The sequence below is a fragment of the Anolis carolinensis genome, chromosome 4, assembly GCF_035594765.1.
Source record: "Anolis carolinensis isolate JA03-04 chromosome 4, rAnoCar3.1.pri, whole genome shotgun sequence".
Lineage (NCBI taxonomy): Eukaryota > Metazoa > Chordata > Lepidosauria > Squamata > Dactyloidae > Anolis > Anolis carolinensis.
Window position 1 is genome coordinate 51,509,750 of NC_085844.1, and position 13,191 is coordinate 51,522,940.

A 13,191-nucleotide genomic window follows, 5' to 3' on the forward strand; every position below is an offset into this window, starting at 1 on the left:
ATCTAACTAGTCTAGCAAGAATATATATCAACTTTGCTCCCTTTTTTGCATTCCTCTCCAATGGCTCCCAAAGTAGTATATAGAATCATAGAATCATAGAATCATAGAACAGTAGAGTTGGAAGAGACCTCATGGGCCATCCAGTCCAACCCCCTGCCAAGAAGCAGGAAATCGCATTCAAAGCACCCCCGACAGATGGCCATCCAGCCTCTGCTTAAAAGCCTCCAAAGAAGGAGCCTCCACCACAGTCCGGGGGAGAGAGTTCCACTGCCGAACAGCCCTCACAGTGAGGAAGTTCTTCCTGATGTTCAGGTGGAATCTCCTTTCCTGTAGTTTGAAGCCATTGTTCCGTGTCCTAGTCTGCAGGGCAGCAGAAAACAAGCTTGCTCCCTCCTCCCTATGACTTCCCCTCACATATTTGTACATGGCTATCATGGCTCCTCTCAGCCTTCTCTTCTGCAGGCTAAACATGCCCAGCTCTTTGAGCCTCTCCTCATAGGGCTTGTCCTCTCCTCATAGGGCTTGTCCTCTCCTCATAGGGCTTGTTCTCTATATATTTTAAATAATGAACATCATGGTTTCAATGCTGCTAGAAAGCAGGATTATGAAAGATCCTGAGACTTAGAAAGTAACTGCCTATTAGGACCGACAATATTAACCTGTGTAGGCCAAATGTCTAGCTCAATTGAAAGCAGCTTCAAGTTTTTTGTTTTGTTTTTGTGAAACTATATAATCTTTTTATGGCCCCTTCCACTCAGGTGAATAAAATCCCACATTATCTGCTTTGAACTGGAATATATGGCAGTGTGAACTCATACTCCAGTTCAAAGCAGATACTGTGAGATTTTCTGTCTTTATATTCTGGGATATAGGGCTGTGTGGAAGGGCCCTATGTAAGATTTATTGAGCCATTTGCTCAATAAACCAGCCAAGCCACCCCCCCCCCCACCACCACCACCACCACCAAACTCCAAATTGCTTTTTAAATTCTTTTGAATTTAAAAATCAGTTTGTGGTTCAGCAGGGGGAGCTGCTGAAGAAGAAATGGCTTGATAAACCTTATATGTGTAAATTGCCTGGCTCACATATAAAAGCATCTCTAGATCACAGCTGCTATGTAATCAGTCTGCCCAGCAATTCTATGTAATATTTTATACCAATAATGATATATTATTTTTTTGTTACAGGAGAAAATATGATAAAATAAAGTCAAAGGAGCAGAATGCTCAGACATTAGTTGATTTTCTCCATGAACGGCTGGACTGTGTTGAAAAAAAAGTAAAGAAAGACAACAGAATTTTTGAAGGGAGGCTGTGGAAAAGACAGCAAGATCTGAAAGCTAAGGAGGTTTGTGTAGTTTTAATCATTCTCTTGTTTTTAAAAACATTATCTTGATAATTCAATGCACGTTTAGTTATGTATTACTGTCCTATTGAATATTTCTGCCAAAACCGTAATTTCCAGATGATGTCTAACTCCATTGTTTATGTCACATCCTCAGCCTAGAGAGATGGCCTGTAACAAAATAAGTTGTTTCCTTCCAGTGAAGGCATAGAAAATCAACATATTATATTGGTGATAACTGGAAATCTATGTCCTCATTGTGAAAGATCATGCGAATCCAGAATAGGATTGTATAATCACAGACCCACTACCAAGGTTCAACCCCTGGAAGACAGTCAAATTCAACCAGAGTAATCATCTATGTAATAGGCACAAGTAACTTGGTTAAGATTGGTTTCTAGGAATTAAATGAAAGTTTTTTTAAAAAAATAATAATTCCACAACACTTTTTCATTTTGGTTTGTATTGTTAGACTTTATCCTTAAAAGCAAGGATTCTCTAAACCATTGAATTCAGCAGAACCTATTTCCCAGGAATTTCTAGGGTTGGATCTACACTGCCATATAATCCAGATTATCAACACTGCCATATAATCCAGTTCAAATCAGATAATCTGGATTTCATATGGCAGTGTAGGTGTGGCCTAGGATTGCAACTTTTCTCTCTCGGATTGGGTCTCCTCTGCCATACAAAATCCAGATTGTCTGCTTTGAACTGGATTATATAGCAGTATAGATCCAGCCTCAGAGATGTTCCACCTCTAGAAGGTTAAAAACAAGCATCCTCAGGCTGGAGAAGGTCCTGAAGTCTGTTCTGCTCCCCTTGAGCATCTTGCCCAGTTAAGACCTATCTAGCCCTGGCCACCTATAGAGCTGGCTGGCTCCGATCACAGGATATCATGCTGGCTCCATGGGTGAAGGAGGGCAGAATCGCCATCACCCTGGCAACATCGAAGGCTTCCTGTGTTGCTATTCCTTCAATGGGGAAAGCTGTGTGTTTCATACTTCCTTCTGTGTGATGATCTGCCAAAAGAGCCCAGCGAAGCAGAGCATGTTTCCCGATGCCCGGAAGTGAACTGGTGCGTCGTTGAGAGCCACCATCAAAGGTATGATGAAGTGGTTTGAGAACAATCTTAAGGAAACCAATCAGTCACTCTGATATTGGAGCCTCTGATGTAACCATTCTTGCCAGTAACAACATGAAAACAAAGAGCATAATCCTCCACCTCCAGGACACTCATTTGAGAAAAAAAAAATCCTTCCAAATTGACTTATTAGGAAGGAATTCATTTAGACTGGCTCCAAAAGTGGCTTCGGTGTTCTCCTGTGCTAAGAATTTGGTTCAGATGGAAAGGCTGTGAATTCAGTGTGTTTACATCCTTTTGTTTCTTGCTAACTTCCACATCATCACCAAACGTCTTCCACCAGCAAAACCTCTTCTATCTTTCTAAATCTGAGATTTTGTCCAAGAATACATCTACACTGACCAATTATGTTTGTGTGGGGTTGGATCAGCTCCATGGAGGCCAAACACTATATAGAGCCGATCTGGGATAATGTGGGGCAAGGCTACCTTAACACGGCCTTGCCCCTCATTAACCAAAGTCGGGTGATAGTACAAATTCTGATCCAGAATTCAGACTATCCCCCAACTTTGGGAACATATGAACAGTTCAGCCAATTCTAGAGTGGAAACTGGCTGCAACTATTCCCATTGCCATTCCATGATTCCTGGGCTTAAAAAGCTTCTCACCCTCAATGTCACAGTAGTCTCTACCAATTGCCCTAGCTGAGAGGAGAGGGGATGGTGCTGAACCATGTTTAGGACCCCTTCCCAGCTCCACAGCAGCTGGAGGACTGCCTTTGTGATCCATACTAAAACCAATTTGGTACATGTCTTGACAGATTGGAACTGATTTTTAGGTCCGATTAGATCCACCCTAAGATCTCAAATTGATATTTTTGCTCCTTCCTATTGTCCCAGAATGCTGTTTTTGGAACTATAATGTTGTTCTCATAATATTTCATCCCCAGATGTCAGACATCTGTTTTAGAAGACATAAGTGTGAGATTTGATTCTCCTATGTCTAAACAGTTTTAAGCTGCAACATGTAGCTAACTCCATAGCGGTAAATAATGTCCATTTTTGGCAGTATTTTTTCAGTGGCAGGCTTCAAATTCCCTTAGCAGGTGTAAGTGGATGAACACAAGTTGCAATCTTAAAGGTCTAGGCCTGAATCCTGAAAAAAAAATGCTGCTTCTTTGGGCCAGGTGCAAACAACCATTCAAAAGCTAAAATTTGGGTCTAGATTGTTGATATTGCCTTCAGAGACTAGAGTTCTGGTGTTGATGTGGTCACATTCTTTATTCATGGTGGGCTAGCCTGAGATGCTGAGTGATCATTTGTTCTGAGTAATATGTAAGATGCTATGATGCAGAAAATGAGCACTTCATCAGATCTGCTCAGATCCAGTGAAGTGTTAGGGCTCTGCCTCTTGGCTTCTCATATCTTATTTTAGGTTTATTGGCTCTTATTTTTTTAATTTTATTTTCTATTTATTATTTATTTATGTTTATGTATGGATATGCCTATTACACTCCATGATTATTTGCTCTGACTTGAAAAATTCAACTTTGAAAGGAATGAAATTCTTTTAAGTTTATAGCATCTACAGTTATGATTCGTAGCAAATTAACATCTATGGAAAAAAATTCTTCAAAAATAAGGTTTGATGGATTTAAAGTGTGGCATGAGTTTGATCTCCTTGTAATTTAAATGTAAATTATACATTTTAAAAATATTTTAAAATATTAAAAAGTGAATTAATGTTTCATTACACTTGACACAGTACATTATTTAACTCTGACAAAATATGATATAATATGTTACTTTTATATAAAAGCACAATCTAAACCTCCAGAATTTGTTTGAAGGCATGTCTCTTGTGTGTAAATCTGCAAGTTACTCCAGTATAAATCTGCTCTTTTCTAGAGTTGGTAGGTTAACCTGTTGTCCAGATAACTCAGGATTACATCTGTCACACAAGGCTGGCATCTCCACTCCTAGTCAGACAAGAAGCTATGTCTGAGCTTGTGGCTGTCGTTGGTACCTCTGCTGATGTCAGAGCAGGGTGTCCAAGAATGAAAGTCTCCCTTTCTTTTTGCTGGTTGCATAGATAATCCCATTCTGACATTAACAGAGGTGCCGTGTAAAGATACAGTTGTCCTATTACTAATTAATATACAGAATAGAACAATGGTAACAGACAAATTAAACCTGATCCCACTGTCCATACTGTGGCTTAAAGATACTTTGGAGTTTCCAGTGAACTCAAAAGTATTCCCTGACTGGTTAAAGTGGGACAAAGATGGATTATACCTAAAGCAACTGGGATACCCATGAGAAGCCTCTGTGGTACCTTCCACACAGCTGTATAAAATTCCACATTATCTGCTTTGACCTGGGTTATATGGCAGTGTGGAAGGGCCCTCTGCTTTGAACCCAGTTCAAAGCAGATATTGTGGATTATCTGCCTTGATATTTTGGGTTATATAGCTGTGTGGAAGGGCTCTCTGTGTCAAGGCAGTGGTTTCCAGTGAATCCAAGTTTTTGGCCTAGTGTAGACAATCCTTGTATGGTATAATGGCACTTGTTATGATTATTCGTTTGGTGATTTAAGTGCCTAATGTTAAATAACAGTTGTGAAATATTGCACATGTTTCTTTTTCTCAGATAATTTCCCCCTTTGTTTTTACTCACATATAACCATAAACGGCAAACAATTGTGTTTCCAAAGGTATTTAAAACGTAAGGTGTGCTTGAAGTAATATAGTTTGGATCCTGAGCTACATTAAATACATTCAATGATGGAAAGTTTACAAAAATAAGTAATTATACAATCATTGACCAATACTCCCCTAAACCTGGAAGAGTTGGGCAGCTTTCTGAATAGTGTAGGATGGAATATGATGCTTCTCAGTGTGGGAAATCACTCTCAGCATAATTTATATCCTAAGATAAGATATTAAGGCTCTTAATAGAAGGAACACAAATCCCTTACTGTATGTAAAGGAAGGTTAAAATGTACTGCTGCTGTTTGGTTTTTTTGTTTGTTTGTTTTTGTTTTGTTTTTTGGTGATGTTGCTATTTCTAATTTCAGATATATGTCCTTCCAAATAAATTTTCCTGTCTGTCCAATGTAAAAGGTTGGGGAGGTATTTCTGGCATAAGATGGCATATTACACATTGGAGTAAGAAAAAGCATATTCACCTCTGATGTTATGCGTAATGTTATTGGTCCCTGTATTATTGCTCCCAGAGTAGATGAAGGGACACAGCCAGCATATGGCAGAGTCTTCATCGGTGTTTCAGAGATCCATAAACAAGATTCTGGTATTTTATCATAATGAAAGAGCTGATATTTATAAATACGTAACAAAGTACACTTAGGCACTAGCATGCACCCCATCTCATTCTCATCCTTCTTATGATGACTCATAGGAACAGCCTCACAAGAAAATCTCCAGTTTTTATAGAGTATCTCTGAGAGTGGGAACATATTTTTCCATTCTTAAATAGTATTTCCTGTTTAACTTGATCATTGTTTGGAAACAAATTCTCATTTTCATAATGTTTTTTTTTCTTGATTTTTTTATTTTGGTTGATATTTTGATTTAATGCATTATGACTTTTAATTATGTTATGTTTTCATTTATGTAAATTATCTTTAGTTTTTTTACGTTTATTATTACATTTATTACAAGTAAATATAATAATAAGCAAATTAATTGCCAAGACCTTTCATTTTACTTAACATGAACTGATGCATTGCATAATAATATTGGGATGTCTTAATATGAAATGTTTTGTAGTAGATCTCTCCTAGGGGTTTATTTTTTATTCTTAAATTATAATATATCTTGAACTTAACTTGTGTTATGTAGTTATGAACACAAAAGAACTATACGTATTGTCCGATCCATATTTACAACCTCATCAGACCCACTGCCGGATTCATTATGGATCGTGGCAAATCCAGAGGTGCCTGGCAAGGGGAAACTGTCACCCCATGCTCCGCATCACCCAGTTCCCCCATTACCTCATCTCATATTGATCCAATGCAACACGGGAAGTGTCCTGTGTTGCCGCCGTGGCAGCATACACTAGTTCCTCAGCGTTGTGTGACAGAGGCCCACTGGAAGTAGTTCTACATTATGGATGGAGCCAGTGAGCTCCATCACAAAACTGCTAAGGAACCAGCACTGCCGCTGAAAACAGCCCCATCTGATGAGGTTGTTAGTCCCAACAGGAAAGCTGTAAAGGATTATGCCACTGGATTAGGACCTGCATTTGCAAGACCCAAGCAGGTCAACTTATAATTAGGAATCTTTGTCATCTAATATTTGTGATGTTTTACTCATAGGGTTGCCACAAATTGAAGTTAACTTGACACCAAATAACAATAATACACTCCAGATTGTATATTCCTATGTAACCTGTAAAGTGCACACTTGAAATAATGGGAAATCCATAAAATTCAAACACCAGTTTGATTGTTCAGTCCATATAATTAGGAGAAAGCAGAGACCTGCTGACTGGCACACCTCTGACAGACATGCTTTGGAGGTAAACATTTATAGAACTGAGCATTTCCAAATTCACACTGCAAATAATTAATCCTTTATCAAACATAAAAGCACAGTTTATTATATACTGCAATTAACTTTTCTTTTTCAAGTTCACCTGTAAGATCAATATCTGTCAATTATATTTTTTTCCAAAATACCATACAGATGCATAATATGCGTCAGATGTATATTAGGATCAGGGAAATTCTTGCTTCCATTAAGTGGGGAAAAATAGTATTTTCTCTTATGCCACAAAAGTACTGTCTTCTATCAGTTCTCTATAGAACAATTCATAAATTTTCTGACCCAATTTTAACACAGACATAAAGAGAAAAATTGTACCTCAAAAGAATTAATTTTACTGATAAAATGATTCTGCCAAAATTTATGAGCTTATGGTAAACTCTGGATTCTTTGGAATGCTTCTTTACAAGAACAGACAGCTTCCTTCAACCCTTTATCTAGGAAATAAGATTTCCTAGAATTTACTATTTTGGTCACCTGGGCCCTAAGGTTGCTAAGACCAGTCTTATCCATTAGTCAGATCAAAATCTGTATCCCCTTTAAGTGGATGTCCTAAGCATTGAATTATGAGAAAATTATTGCAGGATAGTGAGTTGTAGCTTTATAACTAATACTAGCTGTGCCCTGCCACATGTTGCTGTGGTCAATTGGGATTGCAATGAATATCCTCGTTGTTTCAAAGTCTGGTCGCTTTGTATATAGGGGCCTCCTTCCTTGGGCTGGTTGAATGGGATGGAATGGCCTGATGGCTTCAAAACCTGAGGGTTTTCCATCTAGGGGAAATGTTGGTTGGGCAGGTTGAAGAGCAGTGAATAGCCTTGCTGCTTTTAAGTTTGGGCACTTTCTACCTTGTTGTGAGGACTCATGGGCCTTGTAGTCCTGTTCCTAGTACTATTGTGGCAGACGATGAGGAAAACATGGGGTTTTCGCCGGTTCAGCAAGAGCCGGAGTCCCTTCACCTGCAGGATGTTGATGTTTGCCCTCAAGAATTCAGCCAAACAGGCCTTGGGCAGAACTCCCCTCCGTTTCCCAGAAAAGAATCTTATTCCAGAGAAAGGGGAGTCAGAGAAGCCCAACGGAGGAGTTTATGCTTAGCTGCCAAACATCAAGCTGATTAGGCCTGCTTCCCTTGGGAAATTCTAAGGAGTCACACATCTGGACAGAGTTGGGTTTCGCTTCTCGTTCTCTAGGGAAAGAGTTCTGTTGGCGGGAAAACGAGACCCAATATAGGTGTTTGGCGCGCGGGATTCTTTGTGGAGTCAATTGATCAGCTTCGGGAGTGAGACCGTGTGTGGACTTCGTAATCCCAGTTCCTTGCTTCCGGATCAAGCTTCAAGCCTTGCCCTGCCTCGCGGTTTTACCACGAACCCTGCTTCATGCTTCATGTTTTGCCTTGTCTCCAGTCACGGATCTAGTCAAGAATCAAGTTTATTTCCAGCCTTGTTGTCAAGCTTCATTGGACTCTAAGACTCTGCTATTTCCCCACACTATTGCTTGGCAAAGTGTGTGTTTCGGTCAAGTGGATTAAAACTTTGAACTCTAATATCATTTATTGGACAATACATTTTTGGACTATATTTGACCTCATTTGAAAGGTCTGCTTCTGAACTATATTCTTCACTTGTTTTTATTGATTTTATATATTTCTTTAATAAAGATATTAGATAGAGACTGGCCTCTGTGTATGGTTATTGGTGCTCTGCTGCCAGGGTTCTGACACTTGTGGAATTCTTGGTTGGGCAGGTCGAATAGCAATGAATAGTCTCAGTGGAGCAAATATGAATGCTGCAATTAGTTAGCTTGATTAGCATTGAATGGTCTTGCAGTTTCCAAGGCTGGGTACTTCCTGCTTGATGGAATCCTTTGTTGGGAGGTGTTAGCTGGGCCTGATTGTTTCCTGTCTGGAATTCCCCTGTTTTCTGAGTGTTATTTAGTGTTGTGATTTTAGATATTATATTGTTCTGTATTCTTATTAGACCACAGTAATTATTAGATATTATATGTATAATCTTATATTATGTGCTTGAGGTCCCTTGTAGACAACTGTTTAAAATGCACACTGAAGTGGATTATATTTTTTGCTGTGGCATAGGAGGGAGCCTGGCTTTGAAGGTGCAAGGGTGTTCAGTGTTAATTAAGGTGGGCCAGAAAGGGGTTGATATACGTATTTGTGGAATGTCCATGGTGGTAGAAAGAACTCTTGTCTGCTTGAGGCAGGTGTGTATGTTGCTATGGAGTGGCTTGATTAGTATTCAATAGCCTTGGAGCTTTAAGGTCTGGGTGGTTACTATGTGGAAGAATCTTTTTTTGGGAGGTGTTAGCTGGTTGTGATTGTTTCTTGTCTGGAATGCCTGTTTTGGGCCCTCCCGGTGTTTTGGACTTCAACTCCCCCAATTCCTAACAGCCTCAACAGCCTTCCTTTCCCCCCCTGGGTTTGAGGTTGTTGGGAATTGTGGGAGTTGGAGTCCAAAACACCTGGAGGGAGGGCCCAAGTTGCCCCATGCCTGTTGTAGATGAACCCTGGTTGTTCCTCCTGCCAAAACGGAGGCAGGGGACCTTTTAGGAGGGAGAGCCGGTGCCCTTCCACCTCCTTCCCCGGGGTGTCGGGGGTGGTTGGGTCCACACCTGGTGAAGGGAGAGAGCCTTGGAGGGGGGCCTTTCTTTCTCACCTGGACGGAGATGCCAAGGAGGGTGAGAGAAGAAAGTAACAGAGCGACCTGGGCACAACTTTGCTGCCTTGTTTCGTGAGGGAAAGGGGCAGGCAGGGATCTGTCTTTCCTTCTTTTTCCTCCTCCTCCTCCTGGAAAGAACGGGCAACTGACCGGGTAGTGCGTCCTTCACCTCTCCTTTTGTAACCTCCATGCAGGTGCAGCTGAAGGACTCACCTATGTAGGGCAGCGAGGCGCAGGGAAGGGGAGGCCCGCCAGGGCCGGGGTTTCGCTGGGAACCTCTGCCATGTCAGTCTCCCACAGGGCTGACAGGGCAAGGAGAGAAAGAAGGTTCGAGGAGTCCTCTCCTCGCCACCTCCCCTGGCCCCACTCCCGGCCAGGCCTCAGCGGAGGGCGGCGGTGGGGAGCTCGGTGCAGGCCTCGCTGCTCCCTCCTGCCCCGGCGCCATTAGTGTGGACATGGAGCCTGAAGTAGTAGGGAGCCTGAAGTAGTAGGGGTGGAAGGAGATAAGGTAGGCTAGGCCTCTCCGGGTGTGTTTGGACTTCAACTCCTGGCATACCTGGTGGTATCAGGCCCTTTCCTTTTCCCTCTCAGCTGGCAGTTGAGGGAGGGGAGTGAGGGTTGTTATGTCCGCGCGTGAGCTGGCCTTTGGCGCAGGTGCAGATGGAGTGTTTTTGGGTTTTTTTAGGCCCCATGGAGGTTGGGGATGTCTAGTTTTATTGTATCAACCTAGAGCCATGGATGATGGATTGTGTTGTCAAATTTCGAGGTTGGGGGGCCTGTACTCTTGTTGTTTTGTCTGGTGCCCTGATTCCATCACTCTTTTATATATATAGATTTGTTTTCCTTGACAAAGTTTAACACAGGTAGCCACATTGCTTTTAAGGGACAACTAACATAGATACAGTCAAGGCACATATAGATGTCGCAATACACCCCATGTTACAATGCACACCATGATTTTCAACTTTTCAAGAACTATGGCATCATACTATAATCCACCTTTTAGAGTTTGCATCTGATTCACTTCCTATACCAGGACACCATGTGGGCACAATCAAGTGTCTGGGATGCTAGATGGGGCCAATTTACATCTTTGCAAGATGCACATAGCTATTGAGAATTTTTCTTAAAGTGATTCATTCACTCACTTCTAAATCAATATCTATTAGAATCCCTATCCCATTCCAAGCAACCAATACATTTCCAGGAGGTAAAACTACTGTGAAGACATAACAGTAAGTTCCATCAATATGGTAGCAGGTTTGAAGAACAATATGTGCTTCCAGTAGTTAGATTAATTATAATTTCTTTTTCATTCATAGCATGCTGCTATTAGAGAGTTATTCACCTACTCAATCAGTATTTACAGTCAAAATTGCAGTAGTTTTATCGCATGTCTTTCACAGCAGATAAAGACAAACATACAGCTTTTATAATTCCCACAATCCCTATCATTATTTACTTTCTATTCTCATCCTAAATGTTATTACCATCATGACACCCATATAAGCTAGGAGGGCAGACATATTGCATTCTTGTAAACCAATAAAATAGGATAGTGGGGTGCTATTTGGATAATGCTGCTAGCACTCCCCACAGACTACAGCGTAAGTCAGTCACATTTACTATAACACTACATCTACCCAGGAGCAAAGAGCACAATTCAGTCTGTCTTCTGGCCTGGGACTCCCCACATGACAGTGTAGCACACACTGTTGGAAGTCACTAGTTAAAGAAAATTTTATAAGCGAACAATTTGTTACCTTTACCCTGCCCATAAGAGAATAAGCTACAGAGACCAGTGCAGTATTAAAAAATGTTCCTATCTTTATGCTACACAAAATAAAGCAACAAAATGTCAATATGTTTGATAGGCAGAAACATATAATCATTATAATCATTGTCATTGTTGTGTGCCTTCAAATAAAATCATTCATTTTATGGCAACCCTAAAAAAACCCCCACCCTCTGGGTTTTCTGGAGCAGAAAGTATGTGACTTGCCCAAAGTTGCTCTGTGAGTTTCTATAGCTGAATGAGGAATCAAACCCTGTTCTCCATAGTCACAGTTCAGTGTACAAATCACTACAGCATGATTCAGCCAGATGTTCTCCAACCCTAGTCTACCTCAATGAATCTCTACATATATACTATCATTTACTAATCATCCACATCCACAACTTTGCTATAGAAAACTTTGACGGAAAGCTTGTTGCCTAAAGATAAGTGGAAGATGCTGTTGTTTATTCATTCAGTCGCTTCCGGCTCTTCATAACCTCATGGACCATGAAAGAAAATTACATGTAATTTCCCTATTCACACAAATTGCGTATATTTCACACATTTCTGTGATTTCATATGGTTTGTACAAATATATAGATTCCTGTACAGAATGACCATGTGTAGTTTTTCTCTGCAGAAAAAAATGGCACAAAAGTAGGTGTATTTTGTGGAAATATATATATTCTGCTGAACAAAACTTTTTTTCAAGAACACTGCATGCACTGCCTTCCCTAATGCAAGGAATTAAGCTTTGAAACTATGCAAAAAAAGAACTTCGTATTTTGGCAGAGCATGAAGTAAATTGGTAATTTTTTATCTTGCATGCACCATATAAGAAAAGATTTATATCCTTAGTATCAACTAGAGTGAATCAATAGAAGTTACATGAATTGGCTTACTAGTTCCCTATTGATTGAATGGATTTGCTGTTGTTGGGACTGACAGTTGGACTTAGTCTTGTGTATGGCTCATGAGGAATGGTCCCTCTCTCTCCACAAGTCCATCATCCTATGCAGTTACGTATTGTATGTATTATAACATTTTCAACCTGTGAATTTCCCAACCAATAGCAGGCACAGCCACCAATTACATGTAGCAGAAGAAAGGAAATGCAAAACCTGATAATATCACAATGCAGATTAAGTAATATTATATATTATGAGTGTTGGAATTCAATATGAGACTATTAATTTTTCTGACAGCTCTATAACATATATGTATATAGCAAGTGTTCCTATCTGTAGCTTTATAGCAGTGTTTTTCTTATCTTGTATGCATTCAGGCAAGACATCCACAATTGTGTATTGTTCATCAACCATTACTGAACTTAGAAATTACTAACATTGGATTGTAACAGTAACTCGCACAAGTGTTTGAATTGTTTCAGTATTTCTTACTAGTTGCATGGGGGGAAAAGATATATCTAACAATGTAGTGTGTTGAGAATTACTTAATAGTGACTTTCAAGTTGTTAATCTTTTACCCATGCATAATTAACCCAAATGTTCTTCTCTAATCTGTTTGTAATACCCTTGATATCTATTCTGTTCTCCCAACACATGCATGACACTAAACTCTAGCAAGATCAGAATAAGCTGAACAAATTTGTCATGTGGGGTGCTATGTAGTAAACCCACTGAATAGTCTGTTCTGTCTCATTTTCCTCTGGAGAGAATCCTATACTTCTTCTGAATTTACTTTTATTTGTGTTATTTATTTTGCAGAGGTTGATGATGCATCCAAA

The 13,191-nt window shown here is 40.1% G+C and overlaps 1 protein-coding gene across 7 annotated transcripts in view; it reads left to right on the top strand.

Annotated features, from left to right (window-relative positions):
• Window positions 1–13,191, top strand: part of ccdc178 (coiled-coil domain containing 178) — a 206,995-nt gene that overhangs the window by 93,066 nt on the left and 100,738 nt on the right. For all 7 annotated transcript variants that reach the window (XM_062980407.1, XM_062980404.1, XM_062980405.1 and 4 more), the window contains one exon: window positions 1,188–1,347. In XM_062980407.1, coding sequence (XP_062836477.1) covers window positions 1,188–1,347 — 160 coding nt within the window. The remainder of the gene's footprint in view (window positions 1–1,187; window positions 1,348–13,191) is intronic.